At 40.4% G+C, this 13,832-nt stretch overlaps 1 protein-coding gene across 1 annotated transcript in view; it reads right to left on the minus strand.

The window, feature by feature from the left end:
* Nucleotides 1-3,439: 3,439 nt before the first annotated feature.
* The window catches only part of LOC139444226 (adenylate cyclase type 10-like), a 46,435-nt gene continuing 36,042 nt past the window's right edge, over nucleotides 3,440-13,832 (minus strand). Inside the window, exons 21-31 of the mRNA XM_071225148.1 lie at nucleotides 12,476-12,671; nucleotides 11,929-12,051; nucleotides 10,805-10,986; nucleotides 10,196-10,343; nucleotides 9,651-9,742; nucleotides 8,627-8,745; nucleotides 7,491-7,587; nucleotides 6,518-6,633; nucleotides 5,865-5,985; nucleotides 4,693-4,888; nucleotides 3,440-3,829 (exon numbers count right to left, since the gene is read on the minus strand). Of these exons, the coding sequence (XP_071081249.1) occupies nucleotides 3,440-3,829; nucleotides 4,693-4,888; nucleotides 5,865-5,985; nucleotides 6,518-6,633; nucleotides 7,491-7,587; nucleotides 8,627-8,745; nucleotides 9,651-9,742; nucleotides 10,196-10,343; nucleotides 10,805-10,986; nucleotides 11,929-12,051; nucleotides 12,476-12,671 (1,780 nt within the window). The remainder of the gene's footprint in view (nucleotides 3,830-4,692; nucleotides 4,889-5,864; nucleotides 5,986-6,517; nucleotides 6,634-7,490; nucleotides 7,588-8,626; nucleotides 8,746-9,650; nucleotides 9,743-10,195; nucleotides 10,344-10,804; nucleotides 10,987-11,928; nucleotides 12,052-12,475; nucleotides 12,672-13,832) is intronic.

Genomic DNA, 13,832 nt, shown 5'->3' on the forward strand with positions numbered 1-13,832 from the left:
AGTTTTGGTCAGCCTAGTTAGTTCACTATCATAAGTAAACAAAGGTTTACCAAACAGGGGTGCCACTAGATATAGTTATTGTTATATTTCCATCTCATTGTGAAATCTCCAGACTGATGTGATAGAAGACAGTTATGGTGAAGACAACATTTTGTTACATGAAAGACATTTAGAGAATAGTTTTCATGTCTTTTTATGGTTTCTATGATCAACAATCAAATCCAAAGTTTTTGAGGTTGAGTATTTTTACTAATATTGTGAAACACTGAAAGTATTTGGTAAAAGAATTGTGGTATACTTGAGACAATAAAGACTTGGTCAACTTGTAGAATGAACAATTCAGAAAATGTCAGAAAACACATGACCTACAATTAGAACACAACTTTCAACTGCAAGTAAGAATCTAAACTACAACCTGGAATGCAACATCTAAGAAGAAAGTTGAAAGATTATAACTGTCTTCCCAAGACATTATACCCCTTCATAGTGGCTTTTAACTGTAGACCAAATGTTATTGTCAACCTCACAATGAGATGATTCTGGAGTCTTCTGTAACTTTGGGATGATTGTCTCCATCACTAGCCTCCTCATCTTCAGCCTTCACCTTCTCTCCATCACTAGCCCCCTCATCTTCAGCCTTCACCTTCTCTCCATCACTAGCCCCCTCATCTTCAGCCTTCACCTTCTCTCCTTCACTAGCCTCCTCATCTTCGGCCTTCACCTTCTTTCCATCTCTAGCCTCCTCATCTTCAGCCTTCACCTTCTCTCTTTCACTAGCCTCATCTTCAACCTACACTTTCTCTCCATGACTAGCCTTCTCATCTTCAGCCTTCACCTTCTTTCCATCACTATAGTTTCCTCATCTTCAGCCTTCACCTTCTCTCTATCACTAGCCTCATCTTCAGCCTTCACCTTTTCTCCATCACTAGCCTCTTCATCTTCACTTTCTCTCTATCTCTAACAGCATCTTCAGCCTTCACCTTCTCTCCTTCACTAACCACGTTTGGGGTAGATTGTGTGTAGTGGTCTGTTCAAAACATTGGCTAAAGTGTGAATTTGCCAGATTCCCATAAAAGACTTGTCCCTCTTCACTTTGAGGGTTTTGAGTCGAAATATGCTTTGGACTATGTTGTCTGTGAGACAAGTTCCTGGAACATATATGTCAGAATACTGAGCATAATGACGTGGCAAGTTATGTCCCTTTACACTGACATCCTTCCTTTATGCCTTGAGACTGGAAATTTCCATCAAGATCTTTGGCTTCATTGGCAACAAGTTCAGAGACTACTTTCACTGTCATTTCTGCTGCTCTGTCACTTGTCCCAAAAGCAAGTACACTGCCACATGATGGTGAGCAGTTACCATTTGATAACATAGTACAAGGATACAGCTCGCCATTTGTCATTGCCATGGTTAATTTAGTTGTACAGTTCCACTTTGGAGTTGCTTTGTATTCCAGTCAAGCAAACATTGCTATTCAGTAAACCTTCATGAAATCAGCATTAGTGAATTTCAAATTATTTTGATGATGTAATGAAATCTATACATTGTCATACTTGAGTGTTTGTCTTTGCCAACAAAGCCTTTTTCAGAAAATAAAGAAGCGTAGAGAGTTGAATTTTAGTGCAGTGAAGAAATGTTTTTCTCCAAAACTCGTATTCTAAAACTTGTTTGACCTTTAACAATAGAAAATACCCATAAGCTGATAGGTACTTCATGATCACTGCCATGATTCTATATTAAATGTAAAGTTTGTCTTTTCTATAACCATGGTACCATATTAACACTTATTTTAGCAAGCTTAGGAACAAGTAACTAAAATCTCATTGATCCCTTTAGTACAATATATCATCAAACATAACAGAGAGTAGTTACTTTGATTCTGATTGTCTTATGGAAATGTAGAATGTCATTACTGAAGCAAAACTGTCTTTGCTGTAACACATTTCTTATAACAATTAGATGTTTCAATAATTTGGCATAAAATGATGAAGTGCAAGTTTATCCTACAAACTGCTTGATTGAAATAATTAATTAGAATATTGAAAAAGAACAGAGTAATTTACTTTGCTTCTTTATAACTTTTCAATTGCAAAATGTCATTACAATAACAAAATATGTCTTTACTGTAACACATTTCTTATAAAAACCATATGTTCTGACAATGTTGCTCAAAATGATAAAATACAGCTTTGTCTTTCAAACTGCTGAATTAAAAATATTCAGTTGGAATGTTGTAAAAGAACAGAAAGTAAGAGTTTTCTTACTTTATAGCTTATTAAGTGAAGAAAGTCATTACCATAACAAAATCTGTCTTAGCTGTAACAGAATTTAGTGTTACAGGAAAGACTGTTACAGGAAAGACAAATCATTAGATAAAAAATTTTATTGACTAATTAATGGTCCCTTCATGAAGCTGAATGTTCACACAATTTTCTGTTCATGAATCGGCACATAAACTTGGATCTTGAAATAACTATTTTGCATCTGTTCCATTGAATTATAGCGTTATGGGAAAGACATGAAATGAAAATACTCATCATTTCCTTACCTTTTTGGTTAACTTTTAGTGCTTATTTGTCTCCTGGTGCACATGGCACATCACACTCCTATTGTATAGGAAATGGTACTAGGCATGACAGAAAGTACTGATATCCTTGTATTGGGGATCATTGATTATTCCAAAGTTTTATTAAGTGTTACAGGAAAGACACAAAATCTAAGGACGGTGTTATATATGATTATTATTCAGGAATTATATCAGTTAGATTGAAATCATACACTGAAATTCCTAAATGAATCTCGTTTTTATAAGATAACCACAGTCATATTATATATATGCCAATATTTATAAAATGACAGTTTCTCAAATTTGAAGCTAAATACAATGGGACAGCCAAAAATGCACTTTTTACCCATTTAAAAAGCATCAAAAACACATAATATGACACAATGATTGAAAATAACCATTTTACTAGATGCATTACTTTGCAGGTGATAATCTATACAAATTGCAATGTCAATATATGTTTAAAAAAATTTTTAATGGGTTCGGACAGAAATAGTGACATCTTTTGAAAATGACTCATATATTAGCTCTCCAATGTTCAGACATAACATTCATGAGTTAACAAGAACAATGAGTGAGTGAGTGAGTTAATATTTAACATCACATTAGCAATATTTCAGCCATATTGTGACTAACAACAACAATGTTCTACTGTGAGTAAAATCCACACCATTTTTCCCCCGTGACTGTTCACTCCAGAACAATATTAGGAGAGGGTACATTTTTGTTTCATAGTGAAAAATTCAAATTTAACCAGAAAATAAAAATTCAACAAAAAATCTATCATTGAAAATACTGGCTTTGCCCTTTCACTCCAGAGGTAGAAGTTTGACCTTGTTTGGTCTCCTTGTCTGGGTCTTTGAAACAATGTCACTCCAGAGGCAGAGGTTTAATCTTGTTTGATCTCCACCACCTATTCCGCCGCACAACCCTTTCTTGAGGCAGTGGTAAGGTATACAGAACCTCCTCCCCTCTTGTCAACCTCAGACGCCAGTCCAAGAAGTGTTCGTCCACAGAGTCCACCCACGTGGTGTCCAGACTGTTGGTGGACATCTGTTTGCTCCACTGTCTCCAGTCATGTCTGACCAACCAGAACTCCAGCAGATTGCCCTGCTTCTTGCACTGCTGGACACACGCTATGAGATATGACCTTGCGGATGTCACCTTGCCCAGGAGGAGAGAGAAGTAAGCTCTGAGGTGATACGCACGAGGTTTCAAACCAGGGCTCTTCTTCAGTAGTTTCTTTAGGGAGTAGAATTCCTGGAGATATAATTCACGAAATTTTTAACACTTTGCAAAGGACTAAATCAGTATACATATACACAATAAACATGGAGGAGACCATTCACATATATACTTCTCTTCAAAAGTTGCTTTCACTAAGTACCATAAACAAAATATATTTATATGCCGTTTGCATCAACACGTTTGCATAATATACTACTCAAAACACGTTGAAGAACACCTGATTTTTGTTAATCCGCATGACCATGACACAAACTATAGTCGTATGAAACAATCACCTGTTCCTTAACTTCCCTTGAGAAGTATATTTCTCAGTGACAATTATGTTTGACTTGTGCATGTTTTCCTGTAGATATACTTGTAACATGATTCCCGCGAAGATCCGGGTTAGAATAGGTCTTCAGTAACCCATGTTTGTCGTAAGAGGAGACTAACAGGTGTTAAGGCTCACTGACTTGGTTGATGCATGTCATTGTATCCTAATTGCGTAGATCGATGCCCATGATGTCAATCACTGGATTGTCTGGACCAGACTCGAGTATTACTGACTGCTGTCATATAGCTGGAATATTGCTTAGAGCAGCGTTAAACGACAAACAACAATTTATAACATGATCATCTCAAGAACATCTCAAGGGTCACAGCAGGCTTTCAGATGTTTTCATTAGCTAACAAGCCAAGGTTATCAAAAGGGTATATGTCAACATCACACATTTTCAATAACTAATTGAAAAGTCGCAATCTTTAAGGGATTATATATACATAAGTTACACGCTAGGCAAATCACTTCGTTGGGCATATTACGAAGCTGTGAATGATGGTTAATGAAGTGCTGATAAATGTGCAGTCATTCGACTTACGTAAGGAAGACATCTCACCTTGACAACATCTGTCTTGATCCTATCGTATGCCCTGTCCGTCCCCCTCTGAATGGCCCTACACATTGCTAGAAGCATACACTCCACCTTCTTGCATCGGGCACTCAGAGTGATGTAGTTGTGTTCGCCCAGGTCGTAATGTTCCCAGTAGTCGAACCAGCCCTGGGCGGTCTGCCACTGGCCTCGGCGACTGTACCTGTAGATGACCAGTATGGGGCATCAATCAAAAACCAACACTGATCGGGATCAAATTTTCACAGTTGTTGCTACAAAAAGTCCAACTTTCACAGAAATTCATCATAGATTCTGAGTGGAAGCAGAATTTAATTCATTTCATTTTAGATTTTTGCTCTTGTCACATGCCTTTGTCGCATTGTTAAAAGCTGTCCAGCTTGTTTATAGTGCTGACAGACCAATGTCATAATCGTAGATCTTGGATTTCAACCTACGACCACAAGGCTGAAAGTAACTAGACTGGGGTAACTGATTGCGTGTCATTGTGCCCTCGTCCCTGTTCCAGAACTCATTTGGAGCTCCAAAGAATAGGTCTCCGTTATCCCATTCCTATTGTTGGACACCTGGCTGATATATGGCTAAAATGCTACATCTAGTGTACGGCTCTTTGCTTTCTCTGATTTAAGAGTTTGGCTTTTTCTATCGCCACTATTATAAGTTATGCATGGGGTTTTATGTATCCCTCGTTAGATTATATATTGTGATCCTGCTACAACGAATTGATCTTACCGACATTGTTAAAGAAATTTTTTTAAATCAAAATTGATAGAAAACAGCCGTTCGACTTAGCTGAGGTTAACTTGTGTTATGCCCCGTGGCTTTCATTGATTCGGAAAATGCGTTCTGCCTCTCAGAAATCCACGTGCAGCCTAACTTGTTCGTGGGGTATAAGGGTTTTATTCTCCCGCTGAGAAATGTGTTTCTCTCAAAGGCGGGATACATCGTATTTTTCAAAATCACGTTGACCAATCAGATCTCATCATTCTGACATGGAGGTATGATGAAGCTCGATAATCTCTTTGCTCTTATTCGAACGTGAAGTAAGCTGTACTAGGAATGGAGAATAAGGCGCAAACTTCACAGATCTTTAATCTAAGTCGTGCCTTCTATGAATAATTCTCTTGAAGAACCTTCGCCAACTACCAGACATCACTCACCAAACCGCTATACACATCGCAATGTAGTAGCGTGCCACGCTGCCGTCAATGACGGCGTCATAGTTCTTCAGGTAGACGCTTGCCTTCTGCAGACACATGAAGAATGTTTGTGTGGGGATGCCTGAAAGGTGGAGGGTAACAGGGGAATGTTGAGCTCTACTGACGAATACTTTCCATGAGAATATTCCTGACTACTTCTAGCATGTTAATATGAACGGAATACAGCATTACTTGCGGGAGAATAATGACTACAACACAACATAGTGAATGCGAACACCACTGAAAGAGCATGATGATATATTTCTCTTTTTATCTTGATTACATTTCAAGGGGAGGGGGTGGGATGTGTGTGCTGGGATTTTATCGCAAAAAATAAATTGTCCCATAAAAGTATTGAAAAGTAGTTATGCTTCAGACTGTTGAAATGTTTTAACAAACAAAATTGACTGCCATAAAAAACAACAACATTGTTTTAAATGATTTAAAAAAGTATTAAGGCTCAAAGTCTTAATTAAAATAATCTGGTTTTGCAGGTGTAGCTGAAAGAAATATTAAGTCTGTATACAAAATCCCCCCTCCGAATATCCAATGGTCCTAATTTGCACTGAATTCCAATGTTCCTGTGTACACTATTTGGTGGTTGACGTCATCACCTGGTGAGATCATGAGCTCCAGGGCGAGGATGGTCCCCCAGGTGTCAACCCCCCACCCTTCGAGGTCCGCGTAGATCTCATTCAGCTTATCCAGGAGGTCCTGACAGTCCTGCGGTCTGTCGAGACACAACATGTAGAATGTGGCCAGTGTGTCAGTGATACCAACTTTACATGTACACAAATACAATTATTAAATTATAAATTAACAATTTGATAAAAACTTATCTGAACAAGCCTGTTAATCACCATGGCATTGTTTAAAAGCACAAGGTTAGCCAACATTCGATCTAGTGAGCGTTTGAGAAAATTATCTTAATATCTATGTTTTAATACTTCTATAAATTGCGGAATAATTGGGAAATCGTGCTTACGTACGGTCAACCCTAGCAACATTAGGTTAACATAAATTGAACTTTAAAAAATATACAATATTAATATAACTTTAAAAAATATACAATATAAAAATGTATACGAGTAAGTATTATCAATTTTGAAAGGTTTTGATGCAACACTCATACACCTTTATTACATCCTCATAAAATATCAGACCCGTGAAGATCCGGGTTATAATAGGTCTTCAGCAACCAATGAAGGTGACTATGCTTGTCGTAAAAGGCGACTGACGAGATCGGGTGGTCAGACTCGTTGATGCATGTCATCGTTTCCCAATTGCGTGGATCGATGATCATGATATCAATCACTGGATTGTCTGGTCAAACACGATAATTTACAGACCGCCGTCATATATCTGGAATATTGCGGCGTTAAACAACCAACAAAAAAACATAATAAAATATCAACCCGTTTTGAACGAACTTTCGTCAGAGAACAACACTTTTAGGGAACCAACAACACAATTTCCCACAGCACATCTATTGTGTAAAATCAGAGGCAAATATGTTTCCGTAATTTCAGAAACAAATTCTTTTTTTCAAAACATTCCTTGGAGAAAATTGCATGGTTGGTGCCTCACCTGTTTGCGGCGAGATAGGCCATGGCCAATATTGGGTAGATTCTCACTGTCAAGCGAGTGTGACTCATGTGCCCTACGATCTTTGCTGCTACTTCTCCTGTAAAGAGTTTAACAATTATCAAATCTTTAAACACAACATGGATGTAATGTACAGTTTGCATCTTGACGCACTAGGATGGAATTTCTTGACTCGATCGTAGCGCCACCAGTGGTTATTACCAGAGATGTCTCCTCTATGTCCCTCCTATTGACCAGTCCCATTCCACATTTCATATCACTTGCATTTGCTTCAAACACAATGGCGGCGGCCAGTGAAGACGATCTGATCGATAATCAAGATCAATATTGAAATAAAAATTAAGTGAGCACCCTGATTAAAAACATGACAAGATTTGGAAAATAGTTGACGGAATAGTTTGCAAATCCTGCAATCGAACGAAATCTGCACGGCAGTTTACGAACTGGATGTTACGTTATGCGATTTTGATTGGACTATGCATAGCCTCGTTAGTACACCGCCATAATTCCAGCCTAGTTCGGCAAGGGCAGAAACTGGACTTTTATAGACAGTTAACTTCCTTGTTTCGGGAAAAAGCTGTTAAGCAAGCCGTTCCCCGTTAAACCGGTCGCACTTCCCGACCACCCAGCTGCCCGGGCGGGTATTGTCAGGAACGTACAGCAAAGGATATTAATGCGCAACAATTATTCATTTGTATATATTTCACTGGGAACCTTAACATCCTGCTTAATGTACGGTTTCAATATATTGACACTGCACCTAAAATAAAAATTGTGTTTCTGTTACTCATTGGTTGTGAATGGACACGTATTACACAGAACGAAATTCTTTGTCCTTTTATGAAATGAACCCTGCGTTCAATCACTAGACTCACTGCAACGTGCACTCAAACATCTGATAGCATACACTAAGAGTTGCTGAATTATTATGATCATTCAAGAGAAGTGTTTTAAGTGTAGTGTTGTGTACATGTGTACAAAAATGTACATTTTCTATTGCCTTCGGACAGAGAATATTGCATGAACGTTGGTCATAAAAATCAACGAAACGAGCTCCAGAAGCCTCACGAACAGTTCAAATGACACTGGTGTCAGCAAGACATTTAGATTCTTCTTACCCCTGTCTGTGGCCTGAGCGACGTTTCCTGCCGAGAGACAGTGCAAGGCACCCTCCCCTAGTGTCGTAGCCAGCGCCTTGACGTCATCATACAAGAGTTCGTGACTTCGTGCACAGCATCTGAACAACAGCACATCAGAACAACTATTGCACATCTCGTAACGTACCCTCTGTTACTACATAACATGTAGTTATATGTGGAAGCTTAAAAGTATCTGTTGTTGTTTACTTGGAAACATGCCAATGTTTGTTGTTGTATTATGGAAACATGCATGTCTGTTGTATTGGTGAAAAGTCCGCCTCCGTGGTGTAGTGGTAGAGCATCCGCCCGGAGAGCGGAAGGTTGGGGGTTCGATCCACGGGCGGGTTTATACCGGAGAGCGGAAGGTTGGGGGTTCGATCCACGGGCGGGTCATACCAAAAGACGTTGAAAGATGGTACTTGTTGTTACCCTTCCTGGCGTTCAAGTTTAATGTGCTACTGAGTCTGAGTGGGGTATTCGTGTTAAACTGCGGTATGGTATTTCAGTGGGCTAGCACTTATAAAATCGGCATTAGTCACTCTCTCCCTCTCTCTCTCTCTCTCTGTCTCTCTCTCTCTCTCTCTCACACACACACACACACACAGACACACATACACACACACGCGCGCGCGCGCGCGCGCGTACATGCACGTTGCGATATAAGTGCACTTATCTTGGACGCAACGATAAAACCCCATTTCACTTCACTTCACTACACTGCGTGAAAACATGCACTCTTTCCAGAGTGTGTGAAGATAAGCAACATGCGCATCATATAATATGCCTTCCCTTGTCATGAAGCAAGTTACAATGCGAAGCATATTTTTGTCTTAAAATACATCACATCCTTACTTTTGTATCTTGCGAAACATGCACACCTGTATCTTCAACACTTCAACTTAAACACTGCGCGCTGCCATTTGTCCGTCACTCGCGTTAAAGCAAAACACGTTTTCATTTTATCACCCCGTATGTTCAGCAGATGAGTTTGTCATGTACTTACGTGGCGTACAGTTCACTCTCGAGTCTGTGGGCTCTGCTGGACCAGCCACGCGTCCTACACGCCTGGATAATGTGTATGTAACTCTCCAGCACCTGTAGTCACCATATTAAACATATTAAACATAGTATACATCGACATAAACATAATGTACACGAAATACAATGATATCAGTAATATGTCCAAGGAATCAAACATAAAGACGCTTTCTCTGATGCTTCAATTATCTACGTCAGTCAAGTACATCTTCAGTACACTGTTGCGAGTCTATGCTAAGATGTGGTACAAGGCTCACTGTGCTAAGGTCGTACTGTGGAGCGAGGTCTATTGACCGTCCCGCTGGGAATGCCTTCTAACGCCGCGACAATTACCATGCTTCAGACAAAATATATTTTGTCTATGGAAACTCAAATGAAATATATCAACACACCACAGAATTCGTTGGTTGTCAATGTCGACAGCAGGATCATCACCACCGAATCTGTTGAGTGTATTCATGGGTTAAACCCATGGTTTCAATGTCAGTGGTGACCGGGGATGGAACGAACCTGGTGGATATGGACCTCCCTGCCCACGATGTTAGCCGAGTGTCTCCAGGCGTCCAGGATGAGGAGGTCCTTGTTTCCCTGTTCCTTGTGAAGCCGACACAGATCCCCCAGAAGGTGTCCCCGTTCTACCGTCCTCCGGCTGGCCGGCCTGAGTAACAGAAAAGCTGCGAGTTTCATTCTTACAGTTCGTGCCGTGCAGCCGATGCTCAAAACGACGTGTGCATGGAACATAACTGCCGCATCAGTACAATATTTGGCAGTCAGCTGTGGTTCATGCATCGCATTTAAATCTTTTTCTGGAATAATGTTTAAGGCTTTCCAGAATTGGTTACATAGATAATACCCGAGTCTTCATTTATAAGTTAGATAACACCATCAGTGACGTAGAGTAAATACTTGTCAATCCATCCTTTGGACGAGGAACACGTTTTTCAAAGATGCTCGGTGCAGAGCCTGGACTGCTACAGACTCTGAAGGTGGGCGACAGCCAGAGCTAGGCTTGTCATGTTGAAAGAAATCCTTCCCCAAGATTATACTGTTCCTGAGAATGGCGTGAATGTAAGAAAACTCTGAAACACTACCGTAGCTAGTGTAATAGAAGACACGTACTTGAGGTGTCTGACTGATCCACCTTTGGTGAAGTAGATGAACCGTGGGAAGGGCGAGAGACGGAGTTTGAACATCTGGAACCGAGTGTCTGTCTTGCTGGAGGGTTCGGTCATGTCCAGGAGACCCGCGGCCTCCGTCAGGTATTGCCTTGCTTCGGGCAGCTGGCCGAGCTGAAGGAAAGACTGCAAAGAAATAGTCATTATTTAGGGCAGTTCTGAACAACATTTCAGTTACAACAGGTCGGGTAAGTTTCGTATGAGAGAAGAGCCCAAAATGATGAGGGTTCTAAACGTTTACAATTTCGATGAATCCCACCAACGTTCATAGTGCTGACAAACTTCAGAGCGAATCTATGATTCGAACCCTGAGTCACTCATGCTCAATGTTCCCGAGACAAGCGTGTCTACCAGCGATATATCACTTTCATACGAAGGTTACCAGTCGTGGATGTTGATTTTGTGAAATGTTCTCTGATTGGACTATCCACATTTGCGATAGTCCAATGAAAAATGGGCTTGATGTGTCAAGGTTTGAAACACAACTTTGATAATAAGGCTATTGGTAGCTCTTGCCTCAGGACGATGCTCATACCCAAGGGAAGAAGCAATGAGGGAGTTAGTCATCAGCGTGACATCGGCAATATTCCAGCCCAATATGGAAGCATTTGAAGGCTTTGTCTGTAACAGTGCGTTAGCTTCCTATTGGTATCAAATAACAAATATTTCTTTGTCAGTTAGCCCTAAATATGAGTACAACGCACAATATATACAGTCAAACACCTTTGTGTCGAAGTTGAAGAGACCTGCGTAAATATCCGAGGTTCGACACAACCGAAAAGGACGACTAAAGAAAGAACATGCAGGGAAGTTTTTACTTCGAGATAACCGTAAGTTGGTCACAACGGTGTTTGACTGTATACTTTGTTTGAAGTCATACGAAGAAACTAGAAAATATCATTTATCCAGAAATTATGCGTGTGTGCTCGTTTGCGTAACCAGCGTCTTCTGAGTGACAGTGCATGAAGAGTGTAACCTGTTACAAAGTAACACATTCAACATCTCCAAATAGTACTGTGAATAAGATAGGACTGTATGTCAGGTTGTCGAATCTTATGAGGGTCTCACCTTCCCAATCAGTCGCTTCAGGCCTGCCTGGATATTCTTGTATTTTCTGACGACCTCTGAGGGCTGGTTCGACACTGCCAGTTTCCTGAACGGTATTGTTGTTTCCTCTAGCCAAGACATTGCCTACAGAGATGGCAAACAGACTCAACAGTATATATACGTCAATAGATACTGCTGTGATAATTATTTGTATTACAGAAACGGATTAGATAAGATGTCATCACAATCGCTTTCATCATCTGCAATGATGACGGGGTAGCCCAGTGATTAAAGTGTTCGTTCGTCATCCCGAAAACTTTGTTTCGATACCGCAAATCTTACAATGTCTGCAGCACATTCCTGGTGTACAATGTCGTAACATTTCATAGAATGGTGTAATGCAATACTCACTCCGGATCTCACCTGGACAAAGAACCAAACTCTTTGAGTCATTAACGATCATTAAAGAGTTGATTTGAGTAGCTTTCTTAAGTGAATATGTTTCAAAACACAGTACGTTATCCAGATGCTGAGCTAAACAGCACCAGTGAATCCATAATATGTTTACCTGTCCATTCCTTTTCAGCACAATACAAACAAGTCCTGCTTCCGTCTGTGTGTCAAGCAGGCTGTACATGTCGTCCGCGGCGTTGTAATGGAAGGCCATTCTATCATACACAGGAAGTAACTGTTCAAGAAGAGAGTTCCGGCGTTTGTCAATCACAGCGCCCTCTAGGATCAGATGCAGGTGTGGTAACATCTCACTAAGCAGACAACAATGGAAGAGACAATGAAACAGATACTCCCACAAGTGCCCTTGATTCTTCTTTTTAAGGACCATATCCATGCCTCATGGGTTCACATAAATGTTCAAGGCTTCACTATCAGTGTTCAGGGATTCACCATCAATGTTCAAGGGTTCACATCAATGTTCGTGGGTTCACCATCAATGTTCGTGGGTTCATCATCAATGTTCAAGGGTTCACCATCAATGTTCAAGGGTTCACCATCAATGTCTAAGGGTTCACCATCAATGTTCAAGGGTTCACATCAATGTTCGTGGGTTCACCATCAATGTTCGTGGGTTCATCATCAATGTTCAAGGGTTCACCATCAATGTTCAAGGGTTCACCATCAATGTCTAAGGGTTCACCATCAATGTTCAAGGGTTCACCATCAATGTTCAAGGGTTCACCATCAATGTTCAAGGGTTCATCATCAATGTTCTTGGGTTCTCCATCAATGTTCAAGGGTTCGCCATCAATGTTCATGGGTCCAAGGGTTCATCGTCAATGTTCAATGGTCCAAGGGTTCATCATCAATGTTCAAGGGTCCACCATCAATGTTCAAGGGTTCATCAACAATGTTCATGGATTCACCATCAATATTCAAGGGTTCACCATCAATGTTCATGGGTCCAAGGGTTCACCATCAATGTCCAAGGGTTCACCATCAATGTTCAAGGGTTCATCATCAATGTTCAAGGGTTCACCATCAATGTTCAAGGGTTCACCATCAATGTCAAGGGTTCACCATCAGTGTTCAAGGGTTCATCATCAACGTTCAAAGGTTCACCATCAATGTTCAAGGGTTCATCATCAATGTTCTTGGGTTCTCCATCAATGTTCAAGGGTTCGCCATCAATGTTCATGGGTCCAAGGGTTCATCGTCAATGTTCAATGGTCCAAGGGTTCATCATCAATGTTCAAGGGTTCACCATCAATGTTCAAGGGTCCATCATCAATGTTCAAGGGTTCATCATCAATGTTCATGGGTTCACCATCAATATTCAAGGGTTCACCATCAATGTTCGTGGGTTCACCATCAATGTTCATGGGTCCAAGGGTTGATCATCAATGTTCAAGGGTCCACCATCAATGTTCAAGGGTTCATCATCAATGTTCATGGGTCCAAGGGTTCATCAT

Source organism: Haliotis cracherodii, unplaced genomic scaffold (assembly GCF_022045235.1).
Source record: "Haliotis cracherodii isolate W230 unplaced genomic scaffold, xgHalCrac1.p SCAF_5, whole genome shotgun sequence".
NCBI lineage: Eukaryota > Metazoa > Mollusca > Gastropoda > Lepetellida > Haliotidae > Haliotis > Haliotis cracherodii.